This window comes from Pleurodeles waltl, chromosome 4_1 (genome assembly GCF_031143425.1).
Source record: "Pleurodeles waltl isolate 20211129_DDA chromosome 4_1, aPleWal1.hap1.20221129, whole genome shotgun sequence".
Taxonomy (NCBI): Eukaryota; Metazoa; Chordata; class Amphibia; order Caudata; family Salamandridae; genus Pleurodeles; species Pleurodeles waltl.
In genome coordinates this window covers 179935207-179960603 of record NC_090442.1, presented here as the reverse complement: position 1 = coordinate 179960603, position 25397 = coordinate 179935207, and the positions used below count along the sequence as shown (strand labels likewise).

General features: G+C 43.9%; 1 protein-coding gene across 2 annotated transcripts in view; it reads left to right on the top strand.

Moving 5' to 3' along the window:
• Positions 1 to 25397, top strand: part of SVOPL (SVOP like) — a 244704-nt gene that overhangs the window by 76102 nt on the left and 143205 nt on the right. For both annotated transcript variants that reach the window (XM_069227985.1, XM_069227984.1), the window contains exons 2-5: positions 15983 to 16118; positions 19450 to 19541; positions 23427 to 23525; positions 24839 to 24910. In XM_069227985.1, the coding sequence (XP_069084086.1) occupies positions 16040 to 16118; positions 19450 to 19541; positions 23427 to 23525; positions 24839 to 24910 (342 nt within the window). In that variant the 5' untranslated portion in view covers positions 15983 to 16039. The remainder of the gene's footprint in view (positions 1 to 15982; positions 16119 to 19449; positions 19542 to 23426; positions 23526 to 24838; positions 24911 to 25397) is intronic.

Below are 25397 nucleotides of genomic sequence, written 5' to 3'. Positions count from 1 at the left end.
ACTGGGAGCCTGTGCCTTCTATGTCCAACTCGGAAACAGAGCTGCAGTTGGAAACAGCTCAGTGCGCATGTGTTTGGCTGTCCTGAGAGGGCCAGCCAAACACACATGCACACTGAGGGGAGTAGACACAACTCCCCCTCCCTGTCTGTCACCTCCCTGGCCAACGTCCATATAAAAATAAAACGATAATAACCATTGTTTATTATCGTTTTATTTTAAAAGTTTTGCAGCTGCTGTCACTAGCGCGGAGGTGACTCCACCTCCACTGTATTGGAGCATCCGCCACTGTTCTTAGATCTGCTCATTGGCCCAGTGTATCAACATTCGGGACGTTTTATTGCTGACTTACGGATCAGGCATGAATGGGCTTTAAACAAGCATAATATGAGCCTTCAGTCTTGTAATAAAATTCAGAATATTCCTGGTTATAATAGGGAAGAAAAGCCCTGAATTTATTAAAGAGACAGAGGTGAATATTTTCCCTCCACTGTTTATAGTTTATCAGACGTCGTGCATCCCTCCCATTACATTTTCCAAACTACAAGTGTTTTGATTGATTCTTTAAGCTTCAGTTTCTACAACTCTTGATTCTTCCTAAACCTTTGTCCCAACAGGACATGTATGGAGCTCAAGCTTCCAGGCTTTTGGATATTCCTAACCAGTCATCTGAGGATTTAAAAGACCTTGGGCTAGATTTAAGAGGGCCTAGTGCCTCCTTGCGCCACATTAGCCTCATTTTTTTTTTTTACGCTAATGTGGCCCAACGAGACCATAATCGCCGGGCTATATTTACAAAGCGGCGCAATGCATGCATTGCACCACTTTGTAACCCCTTGTGCCACATTATGCCTGCTCCAGGCATAATGTATGCAAGGGGGCATTCCCCCGCTAGGGGAATCGCAAAAATGGTGCAGTGAAATCTAAAAGATTCCACTGCCTCATTTTTTATGGCTACTTTTAACACCTGCACAGAGTAGGTGATAAAAGGGGGCACACCATTGCTTTCAATGGGCCCCTATGTATTGTGCACGGTTAGCGACAACATTTTGATGGTAATCCTACACAGTACATCAGTAACATCAACAATTGCACACATGGTGGCATTAGGGGCGTTGTTAAGGGATGCAAGAAAAGTGGCGCTGCATTGGATGCAGCAGCACTTTTCTTAAATCAAGCCCTTTGTTTTATTGTTTCTGTTTGGTTTCTTCTGATGGTGATCTTCTGTTTCATTCATGAAGTTTAATTTGTCGCCACATCAAGAAAAGAGGCGGTTAAATCCTCGTGACTGCTATATATGGACTAAGCTTATGACTGATTGATTTCACTTCACCCTCAACATGTAGCTTGTGACCCAGCCTAGTTTTTTGTGATTTGTGGCTGCTATAATAAAACTAACAAGTTTAAAAAAAAACATATTTGTCTGTGTCTTTAACAACATCAGGACTTTCTTGCACTATTCTTGAACTATTCTTGCTAGGAAAATGTGCATTTTTCATGATACTTTAAGATCCTATACACATCACATGGTCTCTCTGCTTGTGCCATAGTCAGTGGCCTTTGTTCAGGGATTGAGCCAGTGATCTTACAAAGACCTTTCAAATGCAGATTCCAGAGCCACTCTAGCTTATGCAGGACATAGGGGGTCATTCTGACCCCGGCGGTCTTAGACCGCCGGGGCCAGGGTCGGCGGGAGCACCGCCGACAGGCCGGCGGTGCCCCGCAGGGCATTCTGACCGCGGCAGTAAAGCCGCGGTCAGACCGGCAACACTGGCGGTCTCCCGCCAGTGTACCGCCGCCCTTTTGAATCCTCCAAGGTGGCGCAGCTAGCTGCGCCGCCGAGGGGATTCCGACCCCCCCTACCGCCATCCAGTTCCCGGCGGTCCGCCCGCCGGGAACCGGATGGCGGTAGGGGGGGTCGCGGGGCCCCTGGGGGCCCCTGCAGTGCCCATGCCACCGGCATGGGCACTGCAGGGGCCCCCGTAAGAGGGCCCCTACGAGTATTTCACTGTCTGCTTGGCAGACAGTGAAATACGCGACGGGTGCAACAGCACCCGTCGCACCTTCCCACTCCGCCGGCTCGATTACGAGCCGGCATCCTCGTGGGAAGGGAGTTTTTCCCTGGGCTGGCGGGCGGTCTTTTGGCGACCGCCCGCCAGCCCAGGGAAAAACTTAGAATACCCTCCGCGGTCTTTCGACCGCGGAGCGGTATTTCGGAGGGGGGAACTCTGGCGGGCGGCCTCCGCCGCCCGTCAGGGTCAGAATGACCCCTAAAGTGTCGTACTTGGCTGCAGAATTTGCTACCTGGGATTTCACAAATTTTTATATTTTTAACAGCTGGTGAACCTAGGTTACTATTCCAAATGTTGCCAACCTTATCGTAATCTCTCAACGTCCCCTGAAACCTTTAGAGTTAGTGTTGTCAACCAGGGCAAACAAATCATCTAGGGTTCCCTATAAAGCTGGATTGTTTTTAAATTATATCACATAAAGGGATGTGACTGGAGTTAGGAGTTATAACTACTCCAATATGAAATTTCCATTTATTCAGAGTCTTAGACAAAAAGACTTAATTTCCATGTAATAAAAAATCGATAACTTGTTGAGAATCTTACAGAAAATACCAAGGTAGATTTGTGTAATGCCTAATAGGCAGTAAAAACAAGTGGCATTTGCTTTTTCTTGAGTGCATGGCTGATGCTCTGATTACAGTACTCCTAAAAGGTGCATTTCTGTAGCTCTGTGGCCTTGGCGGATGAGGTCAGCTACCCCTAGTTTGCACGGAACATATTTATGCATCAATTGTGGGGCGTGCCACATAAAATCATCACTGCACGTGGTAATTTAGGACAAGGTTTCTGCCACAGTTGTAGGCTAACTTGCCTTAAATAAGTTGAACTAAAGCAGAACTAATTTACCGCCTCTGACATAGGTAAATGGCTGCTTATCACAGGAACTTTATAGGCATGTGCTGCTTTTGAGTGGAAATGTGTTAACATGTGTTGACTTATTTAAGGTAAACAGAACATAACATAGTAACAACTACAAAGCAACCTAAGAACTCATGTAGAAGATAGCATAGCACAATAAAACAGTCAAAGGAAGAATAAAAGACAATGACCCCAGTAAAACACAACACTTCATAATAATGCAGCACAAAATCAAAGCAGCACAAAAAAAAAATCAAATTACACCATGCTGCCACAAAATGTCCCACAACAAATATGCATCCACATTCTTGTCACACTTTACCACCTTCTGAATCCTGCTTTATTAAAATGGAAGTAAAAGGTGTCTTTACCAAGCACTGTGCAGGAAATTGGGTTTTTGATTGACAGGAGTGAAGACCCTTCTCAAGCAGCAACCACACAATCCCTGTCAGGATGAATCACAAGAGTCACTAAATTAACCTATGATTAACTGTCTGGTAACTTGGCACAAAAGCAGCCAGGATTAACTTATAGGCAATGTATTGAGTATTTATGCAGCACACAAACAGTAATAAACTTAGAACACAACACTAGAAAAATCCCACACCAATATAGAAATATAGAGAAAGTTGTAATAAACAAAATGACACCAGAAGGAAAAGATCTGTAGAGCTGGAGTTATGAATGTTTAAAGTTTGTTTTCTTTTTTTTTTTAAATCAATCAGTAGAAACAGAGTTATTATTTTTTTAATTTTTTAGTAAAAAGTTATGCCTAAAAGATCAGAGCGCCTTCCACGGATATCTAGTCCCGCGAGACTGGGGCAAAGTCTAAAGTTATGGCCGACTGTGATGGAGTGAAGTTCGGATACACAAATGCGATTGTGCCCTGTCTCGGCTTGCCTTCAGACTTAAAAGAAATTTAAAAGAAAAGTGTCTGACAAGGTAAAGTTCAGTGGGGGAATCAGCTGCCGGTGTCTGGGGAGGAGGCATTGTCTTCAGGCAACTGCAGGATGAAATCAAAGTGTAGTTTTTTACCTTTGGACGTAGTCGCTTTTTTGGCAGTTGAAATTCTCCAGGGGGACAAAGCTGCCAGCTGTAGCAGACAAGTGCTCCACAATGCCGGATACCCTACTGAAGAAGAGCTACTGAACAAGATTTGCTGCTGTGAAGAAGTAGTTAGCAGGAGCTAAGGCAGAGTCAGACTGGTGACGGTGCACCTCAAGCAGATGGGCAAGCAAGTAGGTCCCAGTCTTCTGTCGGTTTTCAGGCCACTTTTTGGTGGATGTTTCAGACCTAAGTTTTGGTTTTTGGCTGTTTGGGCACCCTTAGCACCACTTCCAAGAGTCTAGGACTGGACAGGCTCCTATTGGAGGGTAGACTCACTTCAGGTAAGGTCCAGGTGCAGGGTTCTGGTTGTTGAAGCTTTTTGTGTCCCTGTAGCTCACAACAGGAGGCCAGCCAACTAGCTCTTGGATTCACTCTGGTAGTTCTGGGATCAAGTAGCATGGCAGGCCTCAAGCAGCAGGGCAGTCTTCTGAGGGTATAAGGCAGGCTTCAAGCAGCAGGGCAGTCCTTTGGTAGCTGTAGCGTAGTGCACTGAGGTACGAAGCAGGCCTCAAGCAGCAGGGCAGTCCTCTGATTTATAAAGCAGTCATTCTGGTGGTCCTCCACAGGTCTAGGAGTGAACTGAACATTTGGTCTGAGGGTCCAATATTTATACCTGGTGTCAGCCTTTGAAGTGGGAGAAACTTCTAGACTTCCCCTCCTGTCTGGTTCTTCAATTTCTGTCCTCCCCTGCTGTGGCTCCAAGAGGTTTAGTTTGACAGTGGACTGTGGTGTCAAGTTCTTGGTGAGTGTGCTGAGGCAGCCCCTTTGAAATGTAAGTGTGGAAAGGAAACCGTGCTACCCCTCCCATCCTGGCACTTAGTCCTTTTTTTGTCTCACTGTTTTGGAGGAATACACTAAGGCCAATTCTGTTCTTAGTCATGTGACCCAGGATACAGGTTACAGGCACCAAAGGGTTAGAACAAGAAAAAAACAACTTTCTAAAAGTGTCATTTTCAGAATTGTGACTTAAAATCAAACTATCATTGAAAATGATTCAAAATAACAATTCTTTTGAGACCAAACATGACATTTCTACCTGTTACCAAACAACCAAACAAAAGTTATCATGTATTAAATGTGATAAGGCAACCAAATGTTATACTATGGGAGAGGTAGGCTTCACAGTAGTGAAACATGAATTTGGACGTTTTGCACTACCAGAACATGTAAAACTCAAATGTACATGTGCACATTTTTGAATACACTGCATTCTGCCCTGTGGCCTTTTTAGGGTCTAACATAGGTGTGACATATATGTATTAAAAATTGAAGTATAAGCCTGGCAAAAGGTTTATTTTGCCAGGTCAAATTGGCAGTTTAAAACTGTACAGGCTGCAATTGCAGGCCTAGGACATGTTTTAATGGGCTACTTAAGTGGGTTGCACAATATGTGCTGCAGGCCCACTAGTAGCATTTCACTTACAGGCTCTGGGTATGTTGTCCCACTTTATTAGGGACTTATAAGTAAAATCAATGTGTCAATCAGGTGTAGGCCAATTTTACCATGTTTTAAGGAGTGAGCACAAGCACTTTAGAACTGGTTAGCAGAGGTAAAGTGAACGGAGTCCAAAAGCCACCAAAACAGATTTCATCCACAGCATATGAGTAGGCAGATGAGTAGGGAAAAGGTTTGGGGAAGACCACATCCAAAGGGCTGTCAGGTCTAACACACTGCCTAAATTTGCCACCAAGGACCAGAAATAGCAGAAGTCAAACACGTTTGTTTCCCCCCCTATATATTCTTGTTACAGAATCTCTAATGGGTGATATTAATTGCACCTATTGAGAGCAATAGTAGAAAAAGCAACACTTCTAGTATGGAGATTAAAGTGCCTTTCTGAATTTCTATATAGAGCTCTGTGAGGAAACAAGCTTTGTGTCTGAGAAGGAGCTTCATTTTTTTCGTTAAAGCTCGTAGTTCGAAACTTGGGGTAAATGAAGATCTGAGGAGTTGGATGCAGAAATCTAGATTGACTTTTTTTGGCAGCTATTTCTCACCTGAATCTGAGTGATGATTAGTGTTATTTGGTGGGCACTTGTTTGCACCCCAGCAAGACAGCTCATCGTGGTTGTGTGCTTCCTGTATCAGAAAATGGGCATTTATTTAAAAACAAAAATTTATGGTTAGCTCAGCAAATGAGTTAATTGAGAGCTGTGGGTAAGATTAGATTGTCTGTAATTATCACTTAACTGTATTACATATCATACATGCATCCCTTGCACATTTGCCCCGGGTGTTTACGCCCTACTCGCTTAATGTAATTGCAGGTTAGGACTGCATTTTCCAAAATATAATTGGTTCTAGGAGAGTTTCTGTAACACCTCGGCACCCTCTTGTAAAGTAGTCATTAAATTACACATCGTTTGAATCAAATTTGCCATTAAATGACCACACATTCCTTAAGAAGAGTTTCCTAAGCCCTTCCTCCCCCTGCAAAGTGGTCTTACAAGTTACTTAGGTTTTGACCACTATTAAAACCACAATGTGCTTACATGGCCACATAACGTTGAAATAGCCCTTCAAGAAAGAATATATTTTTAAGGTGTATGCCGAGGTTAAAAACAACAACAACAAAACAAGCATTGGCAAAACCAGTAGGCCTGGCTTGCATTTCCAACCATTATTAAAATATTTACAAACTCTGCAGCACTGAATAAAGAAAGCAAATAATGATTGCCTTCTGTATAAAAAAAAGTGTATTTATGAGATAAGGAATGTAATGGCATTTTTCCCCAGTGGTTTTATCAACTATAGTTCCCAGCCACCTCAGAATGAATGACTTTAATGGCATAGGGATTATCAGGTTTTGGGATTTTATTAGCAAACATTTAATATCAGGTATAGTATAGCTGTTGTGAGGACCTATTGTTACAAATTATTTTGAATATATACAGAGTGGGCTTTGACTCCGCTCACAGGACTATATCTGTCTCACCTCTTGTTTATGTGTATTTAAAGTATCATTCCACCTCCTATGGAGTACTTACTTTGCACTTTACGAGAGACTATTTTAAATCTCAAATGTACTCTGAATCATTACGCATTACCACACTTTGCTATTTAACCCAGGCTTGTTTTACCAGGTAATTACGAGTTCTGCATGTTGAAATGAAGGATAATATGCATTTCCCTTTGTACAGACTGGTAAAACCCAATGTTTTCCCCCTTACCAGTGCACCTTCTTGAGGTAATAACTGGATAAATTGTTATGGGGAAATCCTTAGATCAGTAAGCAACTTGGCTTCAACTCTGAATTGGAAATAAAGTGCAAAAACTGTTTTACACCTGTCGGACGACTTTGAAGCGAGCCATAGGGCAAACAGGGGCCAGTTGTCAAAACCCGTGGGGCTGATGTAGTTTGCCTCTACTGTCCTGGGCTCCCTCCTGTTATGGGTCTGGAAACTGGGCCAAGTACAATGGTGTCAGCTCTTGACTCAGTGGCGATCAGTCACAGGATTCGCAGGGAGGTTAGTGTGGGGGTACTCAGGCTCAGCGCTCAACACTGCGCCCAGCAACTTTACAAGATATTTGTCCAACTCGGTGCTTCTCTTAGAAAGAGACAAGTACCTTTTTATACCAAGGAACACAATAATGCACACTACATTCATGCTAGATACCCAACCTGTGGGTGCGAGTCCCATGGCCTTCAAAGTGGGGTCCCTGCCTTGGCATTGTACCCCCCTTCCGTGGGTTCTTAGAGTTACTTGTGGCGTGGTCTCTAGATTAAGGTGCAGCGCTCCCCCTCCTCATCTCCCTTAGAACAAAACCTCTTCTGGGCTCTCGGGCCCAGATATTCTTTTGCCCCATCCTTATGGTGCAGCGATGGACTGGGTTGGGCCCAGCGATGGACTGGGTTGGGCCCTCCCAACCCCTCCCGTGGGCAGCAGATTCACCGGCGGTGAACTGCATCGGTGCGCGTGCCATACAGCAGTCTCACTGCAGAGGCCCAGCTGTGAACCACACACGAGTCTTTGGCGACTTGTCGCATGCGTGAGTGCTTCCGGTGTAGCGCCTCTTATGGACTCCAGTAGCTGATTGGCTCCAGTGAGTTGTGCGCGTTCAGCGGACCCAGTTCAGTCACTCTGGTGAGTCTGCCAGTCACTCTGGTGCCTCCCCAGGTGAAAGTAGTTGTCAGTCATCTTCCCCAGGTGTGGGGTTCCGATGACAATGACACTCTCTTTGGCGCAATGTTGGGGTAGATTGGCAGTAGTGCTATTGGGTGTTGAGTTCTTTAGCACCACAGCTGCCAGGCGCTAACTTCAGCTTGAGATACCTCGAGGTGAAGGCCTCGCTTTTACACAACACTGTTGGAGGCGGTGCCAAGTAAGCAACAGGGTTACCTTAGAGGGTAATGCAAGTTTGGAGTTTTTACTTCTCGTGCTGTCAGGACACACCGATGGGGTCATTTGCGCCAGTTTCACTCCTTCTTGGGTCACCGGCACACAGCATGTGACTCAAAGCAGGTATTTATCCGGTAGAGCTTGCCAGTCTGGCACACTGGACACAAATGCCTTGGTGGTGATGACAGAGATAATACATGGGCAGTGAAGTATTTCGGAAATGCTGCAGTTCCTCCAATGACTAAGAAGATTACTCAGCAATCCTGATCATGCCAATCAGGCAGTCAACGAGTCTCTAGTCAGCTACTTCCTGTAGGGTTGGCACACCCCTTCCATTTCACTCAGACACGGCTCTTTCGTTCCCAGGACAAGTTGGCAATTTTTCCCCTAAATGGGCTCTAAGCAAGGACGTCGTGACCCCCCTCACTTTAGCAGCTACAGTGGGGGGTGGAGTTCTTGATGCGCCACTTCTGTCTGCAACTCGGCAGCCAAAGACTCATAATTAATGTGAAAAGTGGAGTGAGTGAGTGAAAGGATGGATAGAAAAATGTATGAATGAGTGAAAGTACGGATGTAAGGATGGATGAGTGAAAGAATGGAGGATGATTGAAAGGGAGGATGGATGGATGAGTGAAATGATGGATAGATGGATGCATGGATGATCAAAAGGGAATACGGATGGATGAGTAGATGGATGGATAAATGTGGAGGGGTGGGTGGATCAGTGAAAGGATGGATGACTGAGCGAAAGGGTGGATGGATGGAGTGAAAGGGTGGATGGATGGAGTGAAAGGGCAGATTGATGAGTGAAATTATGGATGAGTGAGAGCATGGATGGATGAGTGAATGGGTTGATGGATGGATTATTAAAAAGGGTGCATTGATGGATGGATGAGAGAAAGGATGGATGGATCGATAGATAGGTTCGGAGATGTATAAGGTTAGATATGGAGAGGTGGACAGATGGATGGTTGCATAGAATGGTGAAAGACTGACAGATGAAAGAGTGACAGAATGTAAAGGTGAAATGGTAGATATAAATGTGTAGATTGAAGAATGAACGTCTGACTGGATAGATGCTTGGATGGAAGAGACCAGCGCTCTTCTGGGGAAAGTTGCAATAACTTGCCTGGTGCCATAAGAGCTTTGGTCATGGTGGTGGGGAGGGGTATTTTAATTTTCTGGCTCCTCCCTTGACTCCAAGCGATGTCCCCTCACTTCTAGGGAGATGGTTGTCAGGCAGACCCTCCTTGGTTGAAGAGAACTTGTAACTGAAACCACAAGTGTGTCAACAACTCCCACTTTTATACAGAGTTAGCAGAGTCAGAGGATGTGGATTCTTTATCTGCCTTTGCAGAAATGGTTTGGGTCAATTCCCCTTTAATTTGCCCTTCTCAGACTGTCTTCCAAACTCCAACATTTTTCCCAGAAGGAGCTGTCTGCAGTGTGGAACACCCACAACAGAAGCACAAAGAGATGAGAGCAGTCTTCACCTTGAATATCAAGGGCCACATATGACAGTGAGCAGGAAGAGTGACAGTGCTGCTGCACTTCTAAAGTACCCTTCACGCCCTGACAGCAGATACTGCAGCCTCACCCTTTACCCAGTGGAGTAATGCAAAATGATGGGGTCCTCTGCAGAATGGGATGATGAGCCTGTGCGTCTTGCATACGTCATAGATATTCACTGACCTTGGGTTAAATGCAGTGCTTAATTTGTAAATAATGTGCCGGTGCCCAAAGCTCCCCTCTGAAACAGGCGGCTGCTGCAATTAAATGTGGGAGCACATAATACTGAGGCAGCGTATTATGGTAGGTTTCCCTAGGTGCCGGCTGAGCTAGAGGCCAAAATCCACAGCTAGGCACTTTGCTAAAAACAGCTCTGTTTTCTTTGGGAAAATGTGATGTGTCCACGTTGTGTTTGGGGCATTTCCTGTCGCGGGCGCTAGGCCTAACCACACAAGTGAGGTACCATTTTTATCGGGAGACTTGGTGGAATGCTAGGTGGAAGGAAATTCGTGGCTCCTCTCAGATTCCAGAACATTCTGTCACCTAAATGTGAGGGAAAAGTGTTTTTTGGGCCAGATTTTGAGGTTTGCATAGGATTCTGGGTAACGGAACATGGTGAGAACCCCACAAGCCACCCCATCCTGGATTCCCCTAGGTGCCTAATTTAAAAAAATGCACAGGTTTAGTAGGTTTCCTTAGGTGCCGGCTGAGCTAGAGGCCAAAATCCACAGCTAGGCACTTTCCCAAAAAACACGTCAGTTTTCAATGTAAAAACGAGATGTGTCCATGTTGCTTTTCCTGTTGCGGGCTTTAGGCCTACCCACGCAAGTGAGGTACTATTTTTATCGAGAGACTTTGGTGAACACAGAATAGCAGGACAAGTGTTCTTGCCCCTTGTCTTTCTCTACATTTTTTCCTTCCAAATGTACGACAGTGTGTAAAAAAGACGTCTATTTGAGAAATGACCTGTAATTCACATGCTAGTATGGGGACCCCAGAATTCAAAGATGTGCAAATAACCACTGCTCCTCAACACCTTATCTTGTGCCCATTTTGGAAATACAAAGTTTTTCTTGATACCTATTTTCCACTCTTTCTATTTCACCAAATGAATTGCTGTACACAAGGGGCAGCTCATTTATTGGCTATGGGTGCCTAGGGTTCTTGATAAACCTAAAAGCCCTATATGTCCCCGCATCCAGAAGAGTCTAGCAGATGTAACGGTATATTGCTTTCACAAATCTGATGTCGCAGGAAAAAGTTACAGAGTAAAACGCGGAGAATAATGGCTGTTTTTTTCATCTCAATTTCAATATTTTTTTATTTCAGCTGTTATTGTCTGTTAGGAAACCTTGTAGGATCTACACAAATGACCTCTTGCTGAATTCAGAATTTTGTCTACCTTTTAGAAATGTTTAGCTCTCTGGGATCCAGCATTGGTTTCATACCCATTTCCTTCACTAACTGGAAGGAGGCTAAAAGCACAAAAAATAGTAAAAATGGGGTATGTCCCAGTAAAATGCCAAAATTGTGTTGAAAAAAGTGGTTTTCTGATTCAAGTCTCCTTTCCTGGAAGCTGGTAATATGGTGAGTTTAGCACTGCAAACCCTTTGTTGATGCCATTTTCATGGAAAAAATAACAAGCCTTCTTCTGCAGCCCTTTTTTCCCATTTTGTTTTTTAAAAACAAAATTTTCGCTGTATTTTGGCTAATTTCTTGGTCTCCTTCAGGGGAACCCACAAACTCTGGGTACCTCTAGAATCCCTAGGATGTTGGAAAAAAAGGACACAAATTTGGCGTGGGTAGCATATGTGGACAAAATGTTATGAGGGCCTAAGCGCGAACTGCCCCAATTAACCAAAAAAAGGCCTGGTACCTGAGGGGGAAAAGGCCTGGCACCGAAGGGGTTAAGGTGTATGCCGAGGTTAAAAACAACAACAACAAAAAACCAAGCATTGGCAAAACCAGTAAGCCTGGCTTGCATTTTCAACCCTTATTAAAATATTTACAAAGCCTGCTGCACTGAATAAAGAAAGCAAATATTGATTGCCTTCTCTATAAAAAAATGTACAGTATTTATGAGATAAGGAATGTAATGGCATTTTTCCCCAGTGGTTTTATCAACTATAGTTCCCAGCCACCTCAGAATGAAGGGCTTGAATGGCATAGGGATTATTAGGTTTTGGGATTTTATAAGCAAACATTTAATATCAGGTATAGTATAGCTGTTGTGAGGACCTATTGTTACAAATTATTTTGAATATATACAGAGTGGGCTTTGACTCCGCTCACAGGACTATATCTGTCTCACCTCTTGTTTATGTCTATTTAAAGTATCATTCCACCTCCTATGGAGTACTTACTTTGCACTTTACGAGGGACTATTTTAAATCTCAAATGTACTCTGAATCATTACGCATTACCACACTTTGCTGTTTAACCCAGGCTTGTTTTACCAAGTAATTACGAGTTGTGCATGTTGAAATGAAGGATAACATGCATTTCCTTTTGTACAGACTGGTAAAACCCAATGTTTTCCCCCTTACCAGTGCACATTCTTCAGGTAATAACTGGATAAATTGGTATTGGGAAATCCTTAGATCGGTAAGCACCCTGGCTTCAACTCTGAATTGGAAATAAAGTGCAAACACTGTTTTACACCTGTCGGACGACTTTGAAGCGAGCCAAAGGGCAAACGGGCCAGTTGTCAAAACCCGTGGGGGCTGATGTAGTTTGCCTCTACTGTCCTTGGCTCCCTCCTGTTATGGGTCTGGAAACTGGGCCAAGTACAATGGAGTCAGCTCTTGACTCAGTGGCGATCAGTCACAGGATTCGCAGGGAGGTTAGTGTGGGGGTACTCAGGCTCAGCGCTCAACACTGCGCCCAGAACTTTACAAGATATTTGTCCAACTCGGTGCTTCTCTTAGAAAGAGACAAGTACCTTTTTATACCAAGGAACACAATAATGCACACTACATTCATGCTAGACACCCAACCTGTGGGTGCGAGTCCCATGGCCTTCAGAGTGGGGTCCCTGCCTTGGCATTGTACCCCCCTTCCGTGGGTTCTTAGAGTTACTTGTGGCGTGGTCTCTAGATTAAGGTGCAGCGCTCCCCCTCCTCATCTCCCTTAGAAAAAAACCTCTTCTGGGCTCTCGGGCCCAGATATTCTTTTGCCCCATCCTTATGGTGCAGCGATGGACTGGGTTGGGCCCAGCGATGGACTGGGTTGGGCCCTCCCAACCCCTCCCGTGGGCAGCAGATTCACCGGCGGTGAACTGCATTGGTGCGCGTGCCATACAGCAGTCTCACTGCAGAGGCCCAGCTGTGAACCACACACGAGTCTTTGGCGACTTGTCGCATGAGTGAGTGCTTCCGGTGTAGCGCCTCTTATGGACTCCAGTAACTGATTGGCTCCAGTGAGTTGTGCTGGTTCAGCGGACCCAGTTCAGTCACTCTGGTGAGTCTGCCAGTCACTCTGGTGCCTCCCCAGGTGAAAGTAGTTGTCAGACCTCTTCCCCAGGTGTGGGGTTCCGATGACAATGACACTCTCTTTGGCGCAATGTTGGGCTAGATTGGCAGTAGTGCTATTGGGTGTTGAGTTCGGCTGCTGCAATTAAATGTTTGAGCACATAATACTGAGGCAGCGTAATCCTGAAGCCATCTCAATCCATTTACTGCCACTTCCTGCCCCTTTGGCTCACTCTTGCAACTTTGTTTTCTCCCTTTGTGGCACTTTTTTGTGTTTTTCTTCATCCATCTTTTCCATATCTGTCTTTGCTCACAGTAAATGCTTGAGGCAGAAAAATGAGTGCCAACCCCCAAAAACAAGTGCCGGTGCCCACACCGGAAACCACTGGCTCAAATTAAGCACTGGCTAAATGGCACCTCCTGAAGGTTTTGGTGCCCCCTAAATAGGCTCAGGGCCTGCCTGTGCCACAGGCGATGGTGAGGGTTGAGTTACCCCTCTGCCTTCACCCATGCCATCCACCAAAGGGCAGTCTCAGGAACACTAATCAGCAGCTGTATCGAAAATGATCTAATCAAATTTCTTAGAGAAAACTTGTTTCTTCTTTCCCCCACTTCAGCGTATGCATTCCCTTCCTCCAGTCTCAGGAATGTCAGCAGTACACTTCCACTGCCTGAGAAAACTACCTTGCCTCCATCTTGTGCACATTCACAGACCAGGAGCTTCCAAAATGAAGTCACAGGCTTGTGTCACCCTGGTTTACACTTGCATTTGTGGTCGTAGTGGAACCCCAAATTTTGACAAACTAAACTATTTGCCTCAACAGAACACCCACGGATTGATGAATCGGAAACAGAGTTAAACATCAGTTTCATGAGGCAATGTGTCCCTGAGGTATGCGGTACAGATTAATTGTCTTGAAGTCCGTCAGCAAATAGAGCAATACAGATAAATGCAAGATTTAAAAAATATTCAAAGTACCGAATGGACAGCAAAATCAGTAGAAAAACAGACAGCTTCTCTAACATTATCAAAGTCTTGAGGTAAGTCTTCAGGCTGATTTCCAAAATCGAGGGACTGCAAAATCATCATAGTATGATCAAAAGTGTTACATTCTCAGCAAATCAGAACACAATTTTACTAAACGTCACATTGCCTTAGCACCTAAGCACTATCTCACTACATGAATGTTGATTTTGCCCACTCTATTCTAATATCAAGTGGAGATAGTAGAACAAAGGAGATACATTAACAACAAACTATTCTGAATAAGTAGGGCACAGTAAGCTAGCTAAAGACCTTGACATAAGATACAGTTTTATGACCAAGCCAGGAGGATTTCTTCGAAAACAGCAAGAACAATGCCCATGTAAATAAACATACATGAGTCTGCTTGACTGTGTGCTGACGAAACAATGAACAATGAAATGTGAAGGGGGAAGACATCCATTTTGAACAATATGGCTGCCGGCACATATTGAAACCTAGTTAACAAGGGTCAGGAAAACACATCTGTACATATCACAAGAAATTTGTTTAAAAAGCAGTAGCACAATATCGTTATTTACTTGTACTATCAAGTGTAAGTCCCAATTCTACACAGTGTTGATGCACAAAAATATAAGGAACAAACATCTTTAACACACTGCATACCAACTCCACTAGCATATATGCATACGTCCAAGCCCACAGAACCTCAATGCTAGAATTCTGGTTTCAGTGTTAGCAACAGACCTTTGGGTGAATGGGCCACTAGAATCTCATTCATATGATACAGGTAAAAAGGCTTAGTCAGACTATACTTACTACAAAATACAGTTTGCTACCACCACTGCGTTACATGTGTGAAAACCATCACAGAGGTAGGAGTCCTGCTGTCCCTATGAGGGCTCAAATGGTGCGCCCTCCAGGTCCTAGACAAGTCCAGAATCCATTGTATATCCAGAGGAGGCCTAGGCCTTCACACGCCCACTGGATTAGTGTGAAGCTGAAACCAAAATTTAAAAACCAAGATACCATATAGTGGCAGTTCTGGCACGCCGAGCAGGGTATACAACTGTACGCAGTGCAGGGAACATTCCTGTTGCAACAAACACAATTTCAGATTTACTATGACATTCAGGATGAAACTGCTATTCTCTTACTGTCGTCATAAGTACTACTTCTCTGTGAGGACCCCTACAATACTCCAAGAATAGTTTTGTCCTATATATTACCTAGAGATTATCTAATCATTCTATAAGGAAATCACAGGGATTTGTTTACAATCATATAAGAACCGCTAGGCAAAATCATACTAGCTGTGGATTTTAGTCTTTTCCGACATGGTCCATACTTTTGTTGTCTCTGGAGAGCTGTCCCTCTCTATGTATGGTCTGGAGCTACGAGACTTCATTTGATCACCACTTAGTCTCTGTTTACTTATTTCAGATCAAGGTTTACTTTATTACATCCTAACCTAAATCTTAATCTTAGGGACCGTTTTAGATTACGCAAGGCTAGAATTTGTGAACCATATCCCAAGCATGTCTGTTTTCTTACAATTAAGGCTTCCCTCCTTCCTTAATTTTCTTTGCTCAGATACTTCTCACTCATGGGTGTCCTTTATTTCTTCTATGTTCTTCTAATAGGGATTGCAAAACATCACTGGATGAAAGTAGCTTGTTGAGAAGCGTCTCGGAAGGAAGATGGTGTCCCGACATGAAGGAAAAATTAACACTATCTCTCTCGACGACCTACATCCGGTGACCATAGACCCACCTAGCGGTATGTTGATTTATAGAAGGACTCCATAATGTTCTTCACACAAGCAAATTATTGATTTTCCTCGTAAATTTATCTGTGTAGCTATACAGTATGGGGCATATTTATCAAAGAGTTGTGTCGCTCTTGTCCTACGCAGCTGGGTGCAAGAGTAATGCAACTCTTAACTTAGATTTATCAAGCCAGGCAAGGCTTGATAAATCTAGAGTAACTCAACACCGCACAAATTGCTGTGTTGCATTACTCTGCCCTAGGAGTTCCCACTCTTCCACCCATGGATTTGGACACATTCCCAGATTTACCATTACTGGTAGACCTGGGAATGTGTCAGAAACATACGCCTCCACAGGTGAGGCATAATGATGAGAAATATCTTTATTTCTCCTTGTTACTACCTGCATTCTGCAGCACACATAGAAGGAGGAAAATGCCTCCTAGGATTGTTTTTGTGCAGGATGGTGTCCTTTGCACCATAGTGGAAGGATGCTTGTGTTGGTGCTTGACAGCACATTGTGCACTAGTGCAGGGAAAAGCCAGGAATGCGCCATACATAGTTAAGTACGGCGCATTCCTGCCCTTTCCCTATCGTGCAGCAAGGTGACTTGCTGCCTGGATTTGTGATAAATATGCCCCTTAATCATACCCATGTACAAAGAGGCACAGCACTTCTAAGTGCTTGGTGTATAGTGACATTGTACCCCATGGGGATCCTCATTACCGTCTAAGAAAACGGGGTGCAGATTTACTAAAAGTCATGTAGTGCAACACAGCAAGACAACTTGCTGCGCTGCATGAGAGGGAGAGAGCAGGAATGTGCCATATCTACTAAGGTATGACCCATTCCTGCTCACTTCCCATGCTAGTGCACTGAGTAGTGCAAGGATGCCTTCATTACAGCCATGATTGTTTTTTATGCAGGAAGGGACACCTGCCTGCACAAAAACAATACTCGAAGGCAGCCTCCTCTGCAGCACACATAGAGGACAATATCAAGGGAAATAAAACATATTTCTCCTTGTTACGCCTGTGTTGGGAAGGAGTACCATTTTGACGCATTCTTAGGTATACTAGTCTTAGTAGATCTGGAAATGTGGCAAAAACTAGGGGTGGATGCATTATAATTCCCATGCTCCAGAAACGCCAGGCAGTGACCCGGGCTCCCTTACGTTACACTAGATTTACTAAGCCACGCGGAGCCATGCAAGGTGGCTCTGCATGGCTTACTAAATTTCACTTACGGGACTCTGTTACGTTGCGGCACCTTGTGTAATGCAAGAGCAACACAGGCCCTTAACACATCTGGACCTTATTACTTAGAATTGCCACCTGGGTCAATGTAAAGTCATGAACTCCTTGGTCTATAAATTTGCTTGGGGCTAGAGAGTATCACCCTGGTCTTAAAAGATTGAAATATTGTGAAGTACAATTTTCCAAAATGAAAAGGTGCACACTTAAAATGTAAATATATTTGAAAACATCTCCATAATTAATTATTTAATGGCCTTATTCTGTATTTGAAGTGAACGATAGGGGTGCCAGTGATTATCCCAGACAATGGCGGAGGTAGGTCTCCATTGTGAGTACACATGTATAGAGCACATAATCATTAACAGTTCATTCTCTTTGGGGTTACTGACTTCTGGACATACTTGGTATCACTCTTTTAACATCGCCACTCTGCATATTCCAGGCTAAGGAAAATCACTGTCAGTGGTCACAGCACATATGTGTCAAGACTATCCATGAAGAGGAGGAGGTTGCCTTTACCTCTTCATTTTGCATTGTCATTTGCTCACAGTGTGTCACCCAGGTCAAAACAATTGCTACTTTGGATTCCTCCTGTGTGCTATGCAATTACTTTGATAACATCAGATAATTCTTTACTTTCTAAGTTTTATGCATGAAAAGCAACAGTGCCTTATGGTAATCATGTTCTGGTTCTAAACCATACACTCCGATCTTTTCTATTATTACTGGATAGCCAATGGCACAGCTTCTCCTTAATAAGATTAATACAGTTAGGATTTACACTCAAACCTAATAGTCGATCAAATAATAACATTGGGCCTGATTTAGAATTGGTAGATCGGTTACTCCATCACAAATGTGACGAATATCCCATCCGCTGTATTACGATGTCCATAGGATTCAATAGAATCGTAATACAGCGGACACAATATCCGTCACATTTGTGAGGAAGTAACCCCATCCGCCAAACTCTAAATCAGGCCCATAGTCTTGGCAGTCGCGGCTCGCAGGGAGGTGGGGTGGCACACATCAGGGGCAATGGGGGGAATATTAAGGATATAAAAATAGTAAAAAAACAAAACAAAAAAAAAACGCACCTGCCATTCCACGTCACTCCTCTGTCCCCTCAGCAGACACAGGCTCCCAGCCTGCCCTGTGGCCAATTCTGATGCTGCTCAGAGCAGCGTTAGGAGTGGCTGGAGCGCCCGTCCAGTGTGCCCGCAGGCAGACTAGGAGCCTGTGCCTTTTCTCTCCAGCCCGGCAACACAGTGCCGGGTTGGAGAGAGCACAGTGCTCATGTGTATTTGGCTGGCCAAAGACAGCGGGCCAAACACACATGCACACCTAGGGCCTGTGCCTTTTCTCTCCAGCCCAGCAACACAGTGCCGGGTTGGAGAGAGCACAGTGCTCATGTGTATTTGGCTGGCCAAAGACAGCGGGCCAAACACACATGCACACCTAGGGCCTGTGCCTTTTCTCTCCAGCCCAGCAACACAGTGCCGGGTTGGAGAGAGCACAGTGCTCATGTGTATTTGGCTGGCCAAAGACAGCCTGCCAAACGCACATGCACACCTAGGGCAGTGCACAGTGCACTCCCCCTCATCCCAGTCATCCCCCATGCCCTGCCCCTTTAACAACGAAAGGATAATTAACATAGTTCATTATCGTTTAATTGTTAAAGGTTTAGCAGCGGCTGCTGCTGGCAGGGGGCAACTCTCCGCCATAGTTGAAGAGTCGCCGCTGAGTCTTGGTAAGACAAATAGTGTTTCAAGGGGTATCTAACTCATGGTTTTTAATGGCTTGGGTTACATGGGAGAAGAATATGTGGAAAAGGCGCATCTTGATGATTTTCCTTTATAAGATCTTCAGATAGTTTGAGTTCCGTTAATGCATCTTTTACCGTAGATTTCAGGATGTGAAACTCGAATCCTCCTTTTCAGTTCTTGTTTTTGTAACCCTAACTTTAGAATACAGGCCATATAGTTTGGTTGAACGTTTTCCCTAGAGATTGAAGGCTAGCATTGATTCTTGTAGCAGCAGGTCTACCATGTCAGCGCTCACCCTCTCTCCTGTGCTTTACTTCTAGAGCGTAAGACGTACACCATCGAGGATGCTGTGGAGACCATTGGATTCGGGCGGTTCCATATCCTTCTCTTCTTGATCATGGGCAGCACCGGGGTATGCATCACTCCTATGTATATTATAGATACACCTTCCATGGCATGCCATAAAGGACAGAAGAGCACTTCTTTATAGAGCTGGACCTGTCCAATGGTGTAATAACATGGAGGCTGCACTTTGGTATACATAGATGTAAAGATGTACATGGTAAACATTTTCTTACCATACCTTAAATTCAGATAAATGTTGCCACATCTGCCAAAAATTCACATACTTTATAATGCACCTCTGAACGGTCAATTAGTCACACCAATGCACCCCCAGAGGTAGGATTTCCATGTCAGATGTAAACTCTGCAGCTGCTGTTTGTTTAAGTTGCCCAGATAGGATTGTTCATTACAGAGCAATGATAGTTTTAGAGGCAGGGAACAATCCCCATTCCCTCTCTGTTTACTTACAGAGCCTGTCAATATGGGCCTCGGGGACGGAATCCACTGTTAACCATTTTAAATGGGACATATAGGGGGTTATTCTAACTTTGGAGGAGTGTTAATCCGTCCCAAAAGTGACAGTAAAGTGACGGATATACCACCAGCCGTATTACGAGTTCCATAGGATATAATGGAGTCGTAATACGGCTGGTGGTAAATCCGTCACTTTTCCGTCACTTTTGGGACGGATTAACACCTCCTCCAAAGTTAGAATAACCCCCATAGTGTATAGGAAAAACATTTATGTTTACTCGGACCTTTAACTCCACATCACCAATAGGTATACTAAAATATTGCTTTTATTGAAGATGTCTGTTGGTGTTTGAGATGTGTTGTGACTCAATTACCCGCCGGGCCAATGGAAACAGACAGTTAACTAAATGAAATATTTCTGCCATATTTGTGATCGCTTGCCTGAGATTTAAATAAATAAGCGACGCTGGGCCCAGTTACCCAGTTCTAGTACATTTCTACTTTTGTAATAAGAGAAAAAATAGAAAGAAAAAATAAAAGGGGAGATGAGGGAGAGGGTCTGTGCACCATCATTTTAGCTTTTAATTTTCTTTAGTACACTTTTTTTCGTTCTCGTTAACTTTTAAAATGTACAATAGCGGATGTAGACCAAGGCGTTCAGGAAAGTACTCTAAAACAGTAAAATACAGGTAGTTAAGTCGGTTTGTGTACAAATAGACAAACATGAGTTTCTTTCTGGGGAAAAGATAAAAACATGAATCCTTGCCGCCAACCACCCACTGTGCTATCAGTACCAACAGAGTTACAAGCCTTTCTGAAAAAGAAAAGCCTTTAAACATTTTTAAGACAAGAACAGTCATTGGATAGGAAACCTGTTTCATCCGTGGACATAGCCAGACTCTGGATATTTGGTCTTCCTAGCAAGCGAAATGTAGAAAAACAATGACCGGCAAATAATCAGTTTTAGTTTGCGGTAGTTTGTGGTTTTAGTGCCCATCAGGCAGAGGACACTAACACCAGCCTGAGTGGGCATGGGTTGCCTGTGCCATTCCCAAAGCAGAGGAAAGGAATATGGTCAGGCTCCCCTCATCCTCGATCGAATGTGCAGCCGATAGAAGGCTGCCTCAGAAGTACGTACAGAGATGGGCGGAAATCACACAGAGTGTTGCCTCATTAACGGAAGGAGTATGAAGGCTGCACGAGTGACCAAAAATCAAGAGAAGGAAATATACATTTTGTACACTTCAGCAGTTTTAGTTTGAAAGTGATGGTGTGCAGCCTTTTTAAGTCTGCCATTACTCAAGGCATTTTGCTTTTACACAAATTATATATATAATATGCTTCCAGGGCCTTTCTGCCAGCCCTTTTCATCCATTGGCCTGTTGTTGTAATAATCAAATTTTATATCTTGCCACTTCAGCATACTGCAATCCATAATGGGTCAGCCCACTTCAGCCACTGGCTAACGTCACTGTGAGTGATGGCACCTGCGATTTCACAAGGAGCTCTTCCTCACACAAAGTAGTTCTCTTCAGTGTCAGTTATAACAAAGACAATGTGTGTTTTTGAGAACAAAAATATTTTTGTTTTTAGACATTCTTTTTTTTCTTTTAGATTAATGAGGGCCCAGCACCTCCTCCAACAATAAAGTTTTACAAACAACATGACAAAACAAGCACAGACATCCAAAAGGTTGACAGCCAACGCCAGACCTATTTGCTTTGCTGGTGCTTATGCATATGTTATCTCTACATGTCAGTTGTTCTCTCCAGTCCGAAGTTTTTAACTTTTATAACTTACAAACTAAACTCTAAAAGCTGTTATACATTGGAGTGTCTAGTAGAACACATAGGCACTCATTACGACCTTGGGACCGCCGGGCGGCCATTAGGAGATCCCCGCTGGGCTGGCGGGGATCTCGACCGCAACACAAGAGCCGGCTCCAAATGGAGCCGGCGGTGTTGCGGCCGTGCGACGGGTGCAGTTGCACCCGTCGCGCTTTTCACTGTCTGCATAGCAGACAGTGAAAAGCTGCACGGGGCCCCCAGGGGCCCCGCGACTCCACGCACCGCCAGCCTTTTCCTGGCGGTTCAAACCGCCAGGAAAAGGCTGGCTGTAGGGGGACTCGTAATCCCCTGGGCAGCGCACTGCCCTGGCCGATTAAATCCACCGGGACCAACGTGGCAGTAAACCTCCGGTCCCGGCGTTGCGACTGCGGCGCTTCCGCCGTGGTCGTGATACCATGGGAAGCACCGCCAACCTGTTGGCGGTGCTTCAGTCAGAACAGCCCTGGCGGTCTTGGACTGCCAGGATTGTAATGACCCCCATAGTGATCTATTTGGTGGTTATCATACTATGGATTTATTATGTGAAGCAGTATGGTGATTTCCATAAGTATTAGTTTCAAATTTAGGTTCTATACCATGTAGCTCAGTAGATATCGCCTGGGTTGTTAATTTGAACTGCTTTGGATTCATTTTCACTGTGCTGCTCATAAAAACTAAGAAAAATACCTAGATTCAAAAAAATTTGAATAAAGATAAATTCGGAAATTTGTGTCTTCTGGCTTCAAAAACAGGGTAAATATATTTCAGCAACAAAGAAAATAGCCAAAAAGAACTAGGGCTGTGAAATATGCAGAGAAAATCAAGAGGAACTCATTTTTATGCAGATCTCATTCAATATTAATATTTTAACAAGAAGTACAGTACCAGAATAGTGTAACTATAATATCATCTGACAGAAATATCAGGTCCCAGATATTTAAAAAAACATGCCCCATTGGAGGTAAAAGTAGAATATCTACGCCTAACGGAATTATATTTTTGTAAACTATATTTAGCACCCAATATTTATGTCAGGCAATATTTTTGCTAATAGTGGCAAACTACCTAACAAAGACTTGCAAAACTCAGCACAACTTTTTTGTTTGCTTTGAATAGATTGTCACAAACCATAGTAAAATGGATGTGCATTTGTTCTTGTGTTTTGAATTATTTTCCCTCCTCCTCAAGCAAGCTCATCTGGATTTGAAATCAGAAAACTGTAAGTTCTAATTGCTGCTATGTTACAGACATACTGCAGCAGTCCGATCTCATTCCATACAAATACTGTAAAAAACACTATTGCAAACATCACTGCAAATTTCTTGGAAACTGTCTTGTTTTGAACAGACTGTCTTGACCCAGGAGTAGTATCTCCCCCATCAGCTCTTCAGTTAATTACCTTAGTCCTTGCAGTTGATTTTGTAAGCTATGCAAGTTCTCCCAGTTATCTCTGCTTGGTTCCATTGTACTGTAGTCTCTCTGTGCCAGTCTTTACAGGACTGACCTTATATTATCCGTCATTCACTATCTTGCAGTACAGGGAATGAGAGATCCCTATTTAGGAATGGAGTTTGTATTAATGTGATGAAGGAAGAACAGTGTTACTCAGTTTGTTCTACACTTTCCAATTCTGCGTCTCTCCCTCCTTGAAGGTGGTGGAAGCCATGGAGATCATGCTGCTGGCGGTGGTTTCACCCCTCATCCGGTGTGAGTGGCATCTGGAGAACTGGCAAGTGGCCTTGGTCACGACGGTGAGTGCTTCCCGCTTAATCTACTCAGTACTGCTACCTGCTGCAGAATATGAACACTTACCCAGTAATGTTATGATTGAAGCACCGATGGTATGAGAACGTAATTCAGGATATTAAATGAAGCCCATTCGTACCTGATATTTTGAAAAGCTTCACTATCACTAGGGATATTAAACTAACAATGATACTCTGATCTGACACTCATTGTTAGAAAACATGTCTCCATTTGCAGCGGCTAAATTGAAACACTTGCGTGCATGTGTGTTTGTTTGTGCCTATATTTTCTCAGTTCAGCAACAAGAACAGACATCTGCATATATTTACAAAGTTAAGAATTTCTGAGCCTGCGTCCTTTAGTTTACAATTGAGGTTCCAAATTCATGTTGACCATGCAATACAGGGTACATAGCATAGTGTCAGTGACCTGTTCCCACCCTCCTCTCTCCATCGCATAGTGGTTCCTGTAAACTTGTTTATGTTAAGGGCTTAATGTTTGAGATGCCCTGCTTCAACACAAATGCTCTCACTAAAGCACTCTGCTGCTCCCTGGACCTAAGCTTTGCCATTTCTAATTCCTTAGGTATGTCAGTGAACTCAAGTCATGTTTCCAGGGATAGGTCAAACAGTGCTGCAATGTACTTGGAGATCTGTTTGTGTGTGTGTGGGGGGGGGGGAGGTTCTTGCTTGTAGCCTGGCCTTCGTGCTTTGAGATAATCTATGACTGATTAAAGTGGCTTCAGATGCTAAACCTATATGTTTGCCAATGACCTATAAGTGAAGTGATCTCAGACTAAGTGCTTGACCTGATGAGCCACCAGCCCCTCCGCTGTGTCCAGTAGGACAATGTATTTTACAGGTGATCATTATGACAGACATTGGGTACATATATATTGTTTTATATAACATAAGGGGAAGACCAAGGGCAAGACCTTATCTACATATTGGCCTACTGGTTAAAACTATAGGCTTACCTTGTGGGAAAAACATTGGATTTTCATTATTTGTGCTTGTTTTCTATTGTTCCTAGTCTCAATTACCCTGTGGAGATACAACAGGAGTCTGTTGCGGCACAACTACTTTTCTTTTGATTCTGCTAAAATCAGGAATTCAGAGTTGTTTGAAATAAACCAGTCATGCATCTTGGGGAGGTTAGGTCTGCATATCAAGAAGGCATGTGTCTGCTAGCTGGGAGCAACTCCTAAAGCCCAATCTGAAACGGATCCCTTCTCGGATCTGCTGCATTATCCATGTGGGAATCCTCATGCAGGATCACCGCCAAGGTTTAAAGTGGATTTTCTGTCTCTCACCCTCAGATGGTGTTCCTCGGTTACATGGTGTTCAGCATCTTCTTTGGCTACTTGGCGGACAGACACGGCCGCTTGAAGGTAAGTGACCTTGCACATACCCCCATTGACCTTGAGATCCTTGGCCCTGTCCTTTGCCACCGAGTGCGCTGCCACCAGTGCTGCCCTGTCATTGAATACGTGGTCATTTGACTGACTCAGGCAGGGCAGGGAACTTCTGTTTTCTTGTCATTCTTTTTCTTTCCAAGTGATAGGACCTTTATCTGGCCTTGCCAGGGGTTTGTGGTTAAGCAGGTATGATAGCAGCTCAATAGAGGTTTCTCTGCACTCTTCTGACGATTGTCATTAATGCTCCATGGCAGGCTGTGCACAAAGGCTCAACATGCTCGTCATTGGGACTTTATGAAACCTCTCCTGGGATCTATCAACACTGAGAGCGAGAGTTGGCCGGAGGACTCTACAGTTTGCAAACTCTGTTCCTGTTCAAAGAATGCTCGCCTATGTAGCCTAAATTACATTACTTAGAAGTCAGTTTTACATTCTATTAAAGTTATATATATATATATAT